This window comes from Muntiacus reevesi, chromosome 4 (assembly GCF_963930625.1).
Source record: "Muntiacus reevesi chromosome 4, mMunRee1.1, whole genome shotgun sequence".
Taxonomy (NCBI): domain Eukaryota; kingdom Metazoa; phylum Chordata; class Mammalia; order Artiodactyla; family Cervidae; genus Muntiacus; species Muntiacus reevesi.
Genome location: NC_089252.1, coordinates 170,148,824 through 170,162,815, shown reverse-complemented (window position 1 = coordinate 170,162,815; position 13,992 = coordinate 170,148,824). Strand labels below are relative to the sequence as shown.

Sequence of the window (13,992 nt, the reverse complement as noted above, 5' to 3'; positions counted from 1 at the left end):
CCAGACTCAGGAATGACAAAAATGTGTCTGAGCCTCACTGACTGCAGGGAAGGAGCCACCGGGTAACACCCAAAATACATAAAATTCAGTGAAAAGCTCTCGCTTTGGGCCTGGGAGGCCCCTGCTGCCCCACGCCCCACCCCCGAGTGTTTGAAAGCTTAGATTCCTGCAGGCTCTGGCCCCCCACTCCCTAGCCACCCCCTGGCTCCTCCGTGCTCCTAGCTTTATCGTGTGGTTCCTTTTAGAAAACATCCCCCGATGCATAGCCTGTCTCTCCCTGTGCTGTGTCTGCTCTTGCAAAGGGCCTCGGGGTTCTCCTTCACCCTTACCCTGCCTCGGGCCTCCTGAGCCTTTAGGAAATCTCACCCCCCTCTCTTCCTCGCCCTCTCTGCTCCCAAGGGATCAAACGAGGGGTCCCCTCCTCTGGAGAAGCCTCCCTCGGGGCTCTGCTTTCCTGTCGCCCTCTGTCCTCCGCTCAGCACCCTTGCCAGCCTTCCCCACCCGCCCCCGGGGTCTCAGGATGGGACAGGCCGCCGGCAAGGCTCAGGCAGGGCTGTGGGGTCCGTGCTGTGTCTGGACGCACAGCCAACCCTACACCTCCTGCTCTGGGTCCAGCTTGGTGGCCCTGGGGGCCGTGGCTGGGCTGGGTGCCTGGGTTTGCTCGGCGGGGAGGCAGGGGTGGTGGCCAGAGTCAGCATGGCGGTCACATTCATCTCCGGGCAAAGCTGAGAACAGACGGCCCCAGTGTCCTGGCGTTCTCTGCAGCCTCACTCCGTCTCCCTCCGTAGTTCTCTCCTCCTCCTTCTCCCTCCTCTCTTTCCGTCTCCTGTTCCGTTCTTATCCCTTCTCCACCGGCTCCCCTCCTCTCTGAGGAGCCTTGAAGGCCAGGGCCGCCTCCTGTAATTCCCATCCCCACTCCCGGTGCCAGAGGACCCTGCCCCTTCCCTTTCTCATCTGCTCTGCCGTCATGGCCAGGAAGGAACCACCTGTTCAGTTCCTAATCGCTCTATGCCTCAGTTTCCTCATTGCAACAGTAGCCACGTCACAGGGTTTGAGGGTCTAAATGAGTCAATATGGACAAAGTGTCTCAGCCCAGATGCTGACCCAGAGTGACCATGTTGAAAAGTATTAGCTCATATCCTTAGGAACCCCCAGATCTCCCGAGGGGCCGGAACCAGGGCAGGCCACTAGTTGCTCCCTAATGTAGGGCCGTGTTGCTCCCTCATCTGGGGCCACCTAGCTGGGTTTTCTGGGTGCTGGCATCAGATGCAGAAGGTTCAGCTGAGGGGAGTGGGGCTGGCTGCGGGCTCTAAGCAGATTACAGGTTTCCGACCCCACCCGCACTGCAGCGCCCTCCACCTCCGAAGGAGGCTTCTCTTGGCCCTGGTAGACTGCCCCAAAGTGGGTTATTTATTCCTTTCCTCCCCTTTCCCCATGAAGGAAATCAAAGACAGCCCTTAGCCTTCAAACTCAGGGCTTTTCTCCACCATCCCCGACAGAAGGGAAGTTCCTCCCGCATCTCTCGGGTCCTTGGGCTGCCCTGGCCCCTAGGAGACGTGCGCCCAGTCCCCCGGCCCGGGCCAAGGGGTCTGCTGCGGGCCAGGGCCCCGGGGGGCTTCTCTTCCTTTCACTCCCCATCCCCCACTCCCCTCCCTCGCAAGAGCACATCTGGTTTGTGAATCTCTCTCATTCCAGCTTTCGGAGTTTGCCAGCTGCTGTTTCCTCTGTCGAGTTCAGGCCAAAAATGGGGGTGGGGACAGCGAGGGGACACAGTGAGGGCCAAAGCAGCGAGGACCATGGCCGGGCTGTGGAATCGAGGGGAGACTGGAGTGACCAGCTGCTGACCTCGGGCCGGGCTGTGAGCTCTGCCCCGGGGCAAAGTGGGGGCGTGGACTCCCGAATCCAGGTGGGGGCAGGGATAGGCATGGGGACCTTTCTGGGCTCCAAACAGCCCATCTGCCTCTGAATCCCATTCCAGCCCCCTCTACCACTGCCCCCCCGCCCCGCCCCAGCCCGTCTCGGCCAGCCAGGGGAAGAGGACCGTTCTCCCGCATGCTAACTAGGCTGCCTCGCAGTTCCCCGGGAAGACCTCACAGCTGGCCCAGTGGGGCAATGAACTCAGCATTATCCGCCTCCTCAAGGGGCCTTTATTCCCTGCTCAGGGTGGGGGGCAGGGGAGGGGGCTCCAGAGTGGGGGGCCTAGCCAGGCCATCCTTGATGTGTTTCCTGAACTTGGCTCTCACCCTGGCCACGGGCCTGAGTGCAGTCCCCTCTGCCGGAGGCGGGGGTTAGGGAGGGAGGGAGGGCTGCTTCCCAGCGTGGCTCCCCTCAGAACCCATCCCGCCCTGCTCAGAACCCCAGCACACTCTCCTTCTGCTCCGTCCCAGCCCTGAGCCCACTCTGCCCGGCTGCCTTCCCGGGGTGCCGTGGCTCCTGAGGGGCCACCCCACCCCTCCCGGGCACCCCAGTGCCCAGCACACCGCCTGGCACAGAGCTGGGCTCTGGTGCGTGACCGCCAAAGAGAAATGGGCTTGACACAGATCGCGGAAGAGGCAGTGAAGGGTGGGAGGCTGGGGGGCGGCGCTGAAGGAGGGGGACTTGCTTCCCGAGGAGGGCATGCTGGCAGGGTCGGGAGGAGCAGCGCCTGAGAAGCTCTCAGTGGGCATGGGGAGACTGGTGGGGACTGGCTGCCTAACAGCTCAGAGTCGGCTGAACTGGTCCGAGTCCTGATTGTGACATTTGCCTGCTGGGTGACCCCACATGCTCTGAGGCTCGGTTTCCTCATCTGGGAAATGGTATTAGTCGTACCTAATTTGTCATATTGTGGAGAGGATTGAAGGCGATGATACATGGAAAGAAGTGGTTGATCACACTTCCCGGCACATACGGAGGTAACAATGAGCCTTAGTGTTATCATGTTTAATTCATCCCTGGAGAGTGAGGTAAGAGAATGGGGTGGGCGTAGAGAGCAGATGGTGGGGTGAGGGATTAGGGCAAAGAAGAGGTCCTGGATATAGGAACTTCTTGGGTTGGCTGGGCTGAAACCAGCTCCTGCAGGCCACCCCAGGCATCCCCCTGCCTCGGCTCTCAAGCCCTGTCAGCCTGAGCAGTCTCAGGTGCCTCTTCACTCTGAGGTTATCCACAAGGGAGGCTGCGTGTTTAGAGGACGGATGTGGAGGTAGAACTCCTCTGTTGATACCATCTCTGAGACACCCATGAGCCAAAGGCGCCCCACACACACATCCCGTCTGGGGCGGGCCTGGCGGTTAGGAGTTGGAGATGTGTGGGGTGATGTTTTCCGAGGACCAGGAGTGTCCCAGAGGGTGCCGGAGCAGAGAGGTTAGCAAAGACCAGCTCTGGATCTCTCGTGGGATGGAGAAGACAAAGAGAACACCTGTCAAATCCTCAACGCCCCATCACTCTCAGCCAGCAGAGCAGGCCCTGCTGTGTGACCGGTTATCAGAGAACACACGGGCTTCGGCCCGGGAGCGGGGAGAGCGGACGGGCTCCCCGCATCCTTCCCCTCCCCCGTCTCAGGCACACTGTTCCTGAGTGACGCCCGGCCCTGCTCCACACCGGAGCCCTGGGTTGGAGCCTGGGCCGGATGGAGACTGCTGCTGCCTGGGGAAGGAGGAGGAACCCTGAGGGCTTCCAGACTGGCCTCCACGCCTGTTCACAGCCCTGTTTCTTCCCTTGCCCCCAGTCCCTAAGACTTGCAGCCCCAAGCAGTTTGCCTGCAGAGACCAGATCACCTGTATCTCAAAAGGCTGGCGGTGTGATGGTGAGAGGGACTGCCCGGATGGATCCGATGAGGCTCCCGAGATTTGTAAGTACCTTTTCCGGATCCCCACCCCCCCATCACTGATTTATCCCTTTTCCTTTTGGCCCAGGCGGCATACCAGGATGAAGACAGGTGAGCTCGAGCCTGGTGTGGACCTTGGTCTGTGACTGTTTGTACATGACACAGCTAAAACTGTCCAACCGTCCTCCCCTGCTCTTCAAAGAGCCCGGCACGGTGTTTGGTATGCTCAAAAATGAGCTTGATCCTCAGCCGCTGTGCCCACCCCAGCCTGCCAGAGACCGTGTTCTCTGGGCTGACAGCTTTGCCGGAAGGTTCCGCTCCCTTCTGGTTCCTCCTGCTTCTTCCCACCCCTGAGCCTCCTGATCCTTGATGGGTGCCCCTGGGTCTCGCTGGGTCCCCTTCCTGTCCTCAGGTTCCCGGGCCAAAGGCCCCTGGCTCTGGCTCAATCTCTGTACCAGAAGCCCCACCCCTGAGCATTTCCCGCCCTCCTCCCCCCCTGTCCTCAGCAAGTGGTGTAATCAGAGGCAGCTGTTTAAACTGGGAGAAAGGTCCCCACCCAGCCTTCACCCTGCCAGTGGGGGGTGGAGAACTCACTGGCGGGACCCTGGAGTCCTGGGCAGCTGGCAGAGTCTCCGCTTCAGAGCCCGTCCCCTCCTGGGCTGGGCTGGGCAGGGGTCTGGGGACCCTGCATTCTTAGGTCTTTCTGTGTTCTCTCCTGGGGTTTCCCCTGTCCCAGCCCCATCTCCACACCCGCACTCATAATTATTAGCGGTAATTTTAGGGCCAGAAAAGGGAACCACTAGTTCTGTCTGCCTCACCTTGATACCCTGCTCTGGAAGTGTGGGATTCAGGGATATTCTACAAGTGTTTCTATGGGGGCTCAGCCTGGAGTGTCTGCTTGTCGCAGGCCACCTTTATGTCCTACTTTTCGGACCCCAGTGTTTGGTGTTGAAGATAAAGAAAGCCATGCAGAGGGGCCAGATCTGGCTTTTTTTATCCATCCTTGCTTTAGTCTGATGCAGATATACATATCCGCTCACTGTCCCCACTCATGCACTCTCCTGGACCCATCACACTCACACGGAGCCACTCCCAGGGCCTGACTCACTCCCCCTACCCTGGCGACATTCACACACAGAGGCAGACGCTGGCACAAACAAATTCTTGCAGCCACGCAGAGTCACCACTCTGAAATGGGGATGCAGAGACGTAACCTGCACTCAGACAGATGCCCCAGACATGCACACACAAGCCCGGACTCACTCCCAAGAGGACCTGGAAATGTCCATACTGAGGCCGGCAGCACCGGCGCACGTGGAGATTCAGATTCACTCTCTCTCCACTCCACTCTGCCCCCGGTACACACCTCCGGGCCTGTGCATGTGACTCCTCCCCGGCACAGGCGGACAGGTGCGCTCGGGTGCAGGCACCTTCTCACGTCCTGTCTGGGCTTGGGAACCACGGGCAGTGATCTGTCTGCCAGCCCACAGGCTCAGCCAGTGTCCTAGATCCTGGCCTCCTTAGGATCCCCGAGGAGCTCTGTCCCGCCCTCCCCGCAGCCCATCTTCTTGGGCAACAAGGGAAGCAGAGACATCACCAGCGCGCCACAACCTTTGACGGTCCCCAAAGTCCTCCTTCAGGCAGGCTGCTCTGGGGTGTGTTGCATAGAAATATAATGCAAGTGTTCAATGAATGTTTGTTGAACTGATAAAAAAAAAAAAAAGAAAGAAATATAATGCAAGGCATGCACTTCAATTTTGAAATTTTCTAGTAGCTACATTCAAAAAAGGTCAAAATAGGGACTTTGCCGGTGGTCAGGTGGTCAAGACTCCTCCTTCCCATGGAGGGGATATGGGTTCAATCCCTGGTTGGGGAGCTAAGACCCCACATGCCACAGGATGTGGCTAAAAAAATAAGTATCTATTAAAAAAAAAAAACAAAACCAAAATGGTCAAAATAATCAGATGAAATTAATTTTAACTTTATTTTACTCAGTGTATACAAAATATTATCATTTCAGCATATTTTTTCATATAAAAGTATCTAGACCTTTTGCATTCTTTTTTGTGGCTATGGTATTAACTCTTCAAAAACCAGTGTACATTTTATTTATTTATGGCCCTTCCACATACCTTGGGGGATGATACTTCCCCAACCAGGGATTGAACCTGGAGCTTCTGCAGTGAAAGAGTCCTATCCGCTGGACCGCCGGGGAACTCCCGTTGTTTTTTATTTGTTTGTCTTTGCCAGTGCGCATTTTATACATCCAGTTGGAACTGGTCACATTTCAAGTGCTGAATAGCCATGTATGATGGTTCATATTGTAAAGTGCGTTTCTAGAAGACTTGGTCCAGCTCTCCGCCCAGGCTCTGTGACCCAGGATGTTATGGGAGGGAGGGGCGCTTTGTCTCCTGGTGTAGAACGTGGAAGCCTTGGGGTCCACAGCATGGGGCATCTGGGGAGTGGACTCTTTGCTGAAAGCTAGTTATCTCCTCCACCTGGCAGATCCCAGGTGTGGCTACTATTGGGAGTAGCGTAGATGAGCCCAAGGGTGAAGAGTCTAACAGGCGCTAGGCGTCCTGAGATCTGAACGTTGCAGGTGCCTGAAACCCCAGTCTCAGTTCCCCAGCCTCGCCCCCAGTGAGTAGCTGGCCAGCCAGCCTCTGTAGCCAGCATGCCCACACCGACCTTTCTGTCTGCCCCCAGGTCCGCAGAGTAAGGCCCAGCGGTGTCAGCCGAACGAGCACAACTGCCTCGGCACCGAGCTGTGCATCCTCATGTCCCGCCTCTGCAACGGGGTCCAGGACTGCGCGGACGGCTCGGACGAGGGGCCCCACTGCCGAGGTAAGGGCTGCTCGCCTCTGCGTTCTCCGCCTGGCACCCGGGTCTGGAGGCCTGCCGTCTGAGCGCCGTCCGCACGCTGTCCTCGTCCTGCAGCGGGGACGAGGCCCTGTGCCCCGGGCGCTTCTCCGGCTGTGTGTGCTCACACGTGTCACTACCCCCTCCAGCCCCCAGCGTCCCACCTGTGACACGGGAGCTTTCTACTAGATCCGCATTTTGATACGTTTTTATTTTTGTGAACAGTGGGGTTGTTTCTTCCCACGGTTTCTCATGTGGACCCTGGGTGTGAGCAGAGACAAGCAGATGCTGTCACTGGAGCGGGGCCGGCGGGGGAGGTCTGGAGCTTTGTTGCCTGCCTCCCCTGCTAGGGCCCCCGAGGTCATCCCCCGAGAAGGGCAGGTCTTTGAGGCTCTTAGAAGCTGCTTCATGGGAAAGGTTGCCCCTCCCGCCCCCCAACTGAGGAGGGAACTTTAGGACAGTAGGTCAGACTTCCTTCTCACCTGCATCTCAGGTCCACCAGCTCTGCAGTTCTTCCGCTAGAGACCCTCCTGTCCTAGGGGGAACCTGGATCTCTCGTGAGGATGGGAGAGATTCCCGGGGATGGGGGTTGGAGCGGGGGGAAGCTCAGGCCTGCACCTCAGGGAATAGGAACTTCTACTGCCCTCAAGATCTGGGCCTGGAACAGGAAGCTGGCTTTGTGAGGCCCTAGGCAAGCCCCCGGGGGTGGAGACCCTGTCCTATGTCTGTAACGCGTGTCAGAAAACATCTGCCTGTGGGAAGAGACACATCTGGATCCTGTTCACTGAGGGCAGGGAGTTTGTGGAAGATTTTTATCCTTTTCCTTTGGTTGAGTCTGCATGTTTTTGTCAGGAGCTCCTGGAATGGGATGTAGAATGTGGGCCTAGGGGGCTGACTTCAATTACCACGCACGTCCCATCTTATCGGACAGTATGTGTTCAAGTTTGCCTGCTTTTGCATACCCGGTCAGCATCACAAACAACCAAGAACGTAAGAAACCTAGGGCTTGAGCTTCCTTCTCTGATAGTTCAGAAGCTGGACCTCCTCATCCTCCCACCCCATATCCAGAAGAGAACCTCTTTTCTAGATTTTCCAGAAACAAACACTACTTCCCCTCTTTGGGGGGCAAGGCTGGGCTGGGAAGCACCTTCAGGCTCTGGGATAGAGGTGGGGGGGGAGGCTCACCGGGGCCTGGCTCCCCATCTCTGCTCCTCCTGGCAGGCTTAGCGCCTCTAAACGTCTTAGCATCTCGGGCAGCGCTCTCTCCTAGGTGGGAGGCGGGGAGCAGGGGTGTGAGGCAGCTGGACAAAGGGGTCTTTGTGGACAGGCCGCCTGGCCCCACGCAAGGCCATTAATTGGGTCGCTGGTCTGGGGGGGTAGCTGCTCCCCCACCTCTTCCCCCTCCTGCTTCATTCCCTTCTGTCTCCCCTGTGGAAGTGGGTCAGAGGCAGGAGGAAGATTAGAGAAGGATCCCGGGGGAGCAGGCTTGCTTCTCTTCTCCTCTCCTCTACCTGCACCTTGGGCCTTCTCTCTGGGCCCTCTCGGACACCAGGGCTGGGTTGCAGGCATGCTTCCAGACCAGGCCTGGGGTCCTGCGTGGCAAGACTCGATTCCCTGCCAGCGCTTCCCCGTCAGCCCCAAAGCCAAAATTGCAGTCCTCGGGCATGGCAGGCAGGAGGCGTGTGAAGGGGCTGAGAATCAGTCCTCACGTGCTGTTGACCAGCAAACTAGGAACAGAGCGGGTCGGGGCAGCCAGAACAGGAAGATGCAGGTTCTGAGCCACAGTTGGTGATGCGACCTTGGACCTGTCTTATACCCTCATCGGTCTCAATTTGCTCACTTACAAAATATACTTGATGCTTCCTAGGCCACTTCGTCTCTGACCCTGCAGGCCTGGGAAGTGGTCACTGAAGGGTTGAGGGAAGGGTGCTGTCTGGGTGTGGTCGCCAGATCCGGGGGCCTGAGCATGTGTCTCCTGCCCCCGTCCCCCACAGAGCAACGAGGACAGTGTTCCCACCTGGGCTGCCAGCACCACTGTGTCCCCACCCTCGACGGGCCCGCCTGCTACTGCAACAGCAGCTTCCAGCTGCAGGCGGACGGCAAGACCTGCAAGGGCAAGTGTGACGCGCGCCCCTGCTGGGGCTCAGGACGCGCTGGGGGGCGGTGGGTGGGCAGTGCGCCAGGCTGGGGAGGAGGGCGCTTGAAAAGCGCAGGACGGGAAGCGGGTCTGCAACACGCCTTACAGCCTCGATCGTGACTGTGGGCCCTAACTGCTTGCTTCCGCCAGACTTCTCAAAACTCACCTTAAAAATTATATAGGTCAAGGACTTCCCTGGTGGCCCAGTGGTCAAGATGCACTTCCAATGCAGGGGGCACGGGTTTGACCCTGACAGGGGACCTGAGATTCCCCCATGTCATACATATATATATATATATGTCATATGTGAGTTTTCTTGTTAAAAAAGGTTTAAAGCATTACAGACAAAACCAAACTCCCCTTTAACAAATCCTCTTTAGTTACAGTCCCTTCCCCATCTCTCTGGAAATCAGCTCTCGTTAACAGTTTGCCCCTTCTCTGTCCAGGCCTTTCTCTATCCAGGTATACATGTGTTCATGGAGAATCTAATTGAAAGAACTGTTTATGCGCATGGGACCTTGTTTGCATATACATCGTACTGTATATGGCTTCCCAGGTGGCCTGGTAGTATAGAACCCGCCTGCCAATGCTGGAGACGTTAAGAGACGTGGGTTTGATCTCTGGGTCAGGAAGATCCCCTAGAGAAGGGCATGGCAACCCACTCGTTTTCTTGCCTGGAGAATCCCGTGGACAGAGGAGCCTGGCAGGCTACAGTCCACGGGGGGGCAAAGAGTCAGACGTGACTGAAGCGACTTAGCATGCATGCACATACTGTACATATTTTTTTTTTTTCAGTTTCTTCACCCAGTATGTTCTAGAGATTTTTCCAAGTTAATGTGTATAGATCTACCCCATTGTTTTAGAAACCGCAGTGATGTATGACTATTACCACAGTTCACTTGGCCATCTCCCTTTGGATGAGTAAGATGTTCCCAGTTTCGCTCTGTTACAAACAATGCAAACTTTTCTGTTTTAAATGTACCTCCTTTCCATCTTGGCACAAATGTAACCTTCTCAGTGAGGCCCTCCTTATAGCCCTAAAATCCCATCCCCACTGCCTGCATTCTCTGTCTCCTGTCTCTGCTTAGTATTTTTCATAGCACCAGCTACATCCCATTGCACTAACTCCCCTAACATGTCATTTACCTTTTTATTTTATTTATTATTATAATAGCAACATTTCATTTATCATCAGAATTTATGTTCTTTAAAGAATATTTATTTATTCATTTATTTGGCTGCGTTAGGTCTCAGTTGTGGGGCACAGACTTAGTTGCCCCCATGGCTTGGGGGATCTTAGTTCCCCAACCAGGGATTGAACGCACGTCCCCTGCATTGCAAAGCAGATTCTTAACCGCTGGACCACCAGGGAAGTCCTGGAATTTAAGTTTTAAAAGGGCAGCAGTTTGAATCTATTTTTTTTTTTTTGCTGATGTTTCCCCCGAGCCTAGGACTGTACCTGGCACATTGCAGGTACTCAGGAAATCTTTTCTGAATGAATGGATGATAAGCACATGTGTAGATACGTCTCTAGGGTGGATCCTAGAGATCCCAAGTCTGGGCTTGCTAGGTGGTGACATTCCACATTTCCTGTTGCAGTAGATTCTGTCAAACTGTTCTCCGAAGTAGCCGTAGGGATGGGCACACCCCTGGTGTTGTCTGAGGTCTCTCCCTTCCCCGCCCCTCGGAGTGCTGGGAATGACCACGCTCCCGCCTTTTCCCGGCAGACTTCGACGAGTGCTCGGTGTATGGCACCTGCAGCCAGCTGTGCGCCAACACAGATGGCTCCTTCACGTGCGGCTGCGTGGAAGGGTACCTGCTGCAGCCGGACAACCGCTCCTGCAAGGCCAAGAATGGTGGGTGGGCTGAGCTGCGGCCGCAGGGCCAGGCGCCCTCGGGGTGGTTCCCTGGTGGGGAGAGGCCGCGGCGGGGCCCTGACCCTTCTCTCCTGTGTCTCCAGAGCCGGTTGACCGGCCCCCGGTGCTGCTGATTGCCAACTCGCAGAACATCCTGGCCACGTACCTGAGTGGGGCCCAGGTCTCCACCATCACGCCCACCAGCACACGGCAGACCACAGCCATGGACTTCAGCTACGCCAACGAGACGGTGTGCTGGGTGCATGTGGGCGACAGCGCTGCCCAGACGCAGCTCAAGTGCGCCCGCATGCCCGGCCTGAAGGGCTTCGTGGATGAGTACACCATCAACATCTCCCTCAGCCTGCACCGTGAGTCACCTGCTCCAGCGCGGGGAGCCGGCGAGGGTGGGGCGATGGGCGAGGCAGAGCCTGTCTGGGACAAGCTGGGCCGGGGGAGTGGATGGGGGATGACCCTTGACTGGCCCGGGAGCCTAGACGAAAGCCCTGACTGAGGCCGAGGCCGCGGGTTGAATGTGGCGACCCTGGCTTGGGGCCAGGGCAGGACTGTGTCCGTGCTTCCTGTCCTCTGTCAGCTGAGTCTCCGATGGCTCCCGCGTTTCTGGCCTAGGGCGGAGAAGGGCCTCCTAGGAGAAGTGCCCGAGAGGACAATGTCTGGTCAACTCCCAGAGACCAGGGACTGTCCCGTTTCAGAGACGAGAGTGTCGGTTAGTCCACAGAGGGGTTTTCCCACGTGGCGGAGCCACAGCAAGGGAAAGAGGGGGCCTGGAGGCGGGGGAGCCTTGCCAAGTTGGGGCTGAGGGCAGAGGAGCCGGGGCCAGGCCGGGTCCATCTCCGCGTGTGTCATCTCCCTTGAGGGCGTCGCCAGAACTGACTCCCTGCCGCAGCGTGGCTGTGGGGGTCCTGAGACTGTTTCTGGGGGGCAGGCTCTGGCAGGAATGACCCCACCGGGAATGCTCTCAGATATCCTGGATGCTCCCCTTCGAGCTCCTACCCCAGGCTGTACGCTGATGCCTCAGAGGTGGAAGATGGGGTGTAGCTGGGGCCAGGGCCAGGGCAGAGGTCCGCCGCCTCGAGCACTTCTGCTCGTCTCAGATGCTGCTGCTACACGAACAAAACCTCTGCGTCGTCACATCTTCAGGAAACGCGCCACGGGGCTGAGGGGAGGTCTGGCCTGTGGTTGATCTGACGCCCGGGAGAGAGGGTAACTTGATCTGTGACCTTGAGTAAACCAGAACTCCCTGTCTCAAGCTTTGGTTTCCTCACCTGCATAATGGGCTTGAGCTTGTCTGGCAAAATCAGATAAATTGAAGTGAAAGCCAGAAGTCACTAGAGGCCATGCAGGAGGTTTAGGATGGTGAACTGGGGCCTGTCCAGAAGATTTCGAAGTTTCTTCCCTGGGTCCCCACGTGATGACCTGCACAGAAATCCAGGAGGACCCAAGGGCTGAGTTCTGGTGGGAACAGGAGTTCCTCCGAGAGCCCCCCTCCCCCGCGACCTCATCCTACGGTCCACGGCTCAGCCGCTGCCCCTCCATAGCATCCCAGGGCGGGGTCCTTGGGCTGTTGGCGACCAAAGCCCGCCTGTGATAGACCTGTCGTCCTTGGAGTGCTGGACTGGAGGCTCAGCCAACACCTGGCTGGCAGAGCTCTTGAGGGGCAGACAGCTCAGGAGCCCCATGGTAGGTGGGGTAGGCTTAGGGCAAGACCCCACGAGACGGCTATCCTCTCCCTGGCCCCTGGCAGCAGCCCCACCCATCAGGCCTGTCCGGGCAAACAGCTCCAGCCCTTCCCTCCCTGGCCCTGCCTCAGGGCAGACGATGGGCTGGTGGGTAGGTGGCCTGGTGGGGGTGCCCTGATGGGAAGCTTCTCTGTTTTGGCTCTGACCTGGCCCCTCTCCTGCCTTCTTGCCCAGGAGAAGCAGGAAATAACCTCAGGCGGGTACCCCTCCCTTGGCAAACAGAACGCTGCCTTCAGAGTCTGCTAGATTCGCTGGGCCCCTCTGGGGCAGAGTCCGGGAGGCCAGGAGAGACCAGAAGGCTCTGGGGAGAAATGCTGCCGGGGTGAATGAATGGGCTCCTCTTGCCCCGGCCTCTGTCCCTTCCTTCAGCCCTGCCCCCGCCCATGCCGCCTGACTGTCTGGCTGTCACCCTGAGGATGGTTGTTTTGCTCTCATCCCACAAACTAATTATGGGCCCTGAGCTGAGGATGTCGGAAGTGTCTCTCCCCAGCACCCTCCCCCACCCCCGGCGCATCCCCCTTCCCAGGAGAGGCTGAGGGCCTGCCCCAGTGCCAGCGAGAGCAAGCGTCCGGCCCCAGGCCCTCACCTGCGCAGGGGGCTCCTGGCCTGTAATTAGCCCCCCAGGGGCCGGAGGGAGAAGGCTGCTGCTTTCTCCTGCTTTCTCTCGGCCCTCTGGGGGGCCCTCCCTGCACTCAGGCCGTTCTGGGGGCCCCTGGGCTGAGCCCCATGTGGGAGGCAGGAGCCTGACTGGGGACAGGTGCTGCATCCCAGAGTCCAGGGCCTGAGAGGAGCCTCCCGCTGGGGTGGGAAGGAGGGGGAGCCTGCCCTGGAGAAAGCTCTGGAAACAGAAACAGAACAGAAAGAAGGAAGGAGGCCCGGGAGTGAGCTTGCTTCACATGGGTCCTGGGGCGTGTGTGTGAGCCGGACCTGCCCGGCGTCCTGAGCCCTGGCACGGCCCCGCCCGGGCCCGCGGTGGTCAGCACGGCCTCATGCGACAGGCTGAGGATCGAGGTCCCGCTGTTTCCCGTCTGAGCCCAGTCCCTTCCATCCGTTTCCACTCGAGTGGGAAGAGACCACCGCCCATGTCCTCACTCGTCCTGACAGGTGTGTGTGCGCGTGTGAGCGCTTTCCTGCCCCGACAGGCTGGGCTGCCGGCCCGCCCTCCCCCAGCCTGTCTTTCGTTGGCCTCGGCGGGAGGTGCATCTTAGGGACTCAGTGTTCCCCTCTTTCCCTCCCTCCTGCAAGGTAACCCCAGGGCCCATCCTCCCCTTGGCCTTGCATGGCAGAATGGTCAAGTTTCTGAGGCCTCTGATCCCGTGACTGGACAATGTGATGGGCAGAGCCAGGAGACCCTCAGGAAAGACCCTGGGCCCCCCGTCCCGACTCAGGGTTTACGACTGCCTTTCCCTCAGTGGGCCTGGAGAAGGAAATGGCAACCCACTCCAGTATCCTTGCCTGGAGAATTCCATGGACAGAGGAGCCTGGCGGGCTACAGTCCAGAGGGTCTCAAGGAGTTGGACACGACTGAGTGGCTAACACTTTCCCTAAGTGGGAATGCCTTCGTGTTTAGGATGTATGTGA

The 13,992-nt window shown here is 58.1% G+C and overlaps 1 protein-coding gene across 4 annotated transcripts in view; it reads left to right on the top strand.

The window, feature by feature from the left end:
• LRP1 (LDL receptor related protein 1) overlaps positions 1–13,992 on the top strand; it is a 79,680-nt gene that overhangs the window by 4,878 nt on the left and 60,810 nt on the right. For all 4 annotated transcript variants that reach the window (XM_065934831.1, XM_065934830.1, XM_065934829.1 and 1 more), the window contains exons 2-6: positions 3,704–3,826; positions 6,509–6,646; positions 8,656–8,775; positions 10,526–10,654; positions 10,759–11,022. In XM_065934831.1, coding sequence (XP_065790903.1) covers positions 3,704–3,826; positions 6,509–6,646; positions 8,656–8,775; positions 10,526–10,654; positions 10,759–11,022 — 774 coding nt within the window. The remainder of the gene's footprint in view (positions 1–3,703; positions 3,827–6,508; positions 6,647–8,655; positions 8,776–10,525; positions 10,655–10,758; positions 11,023–13,992) is intronic.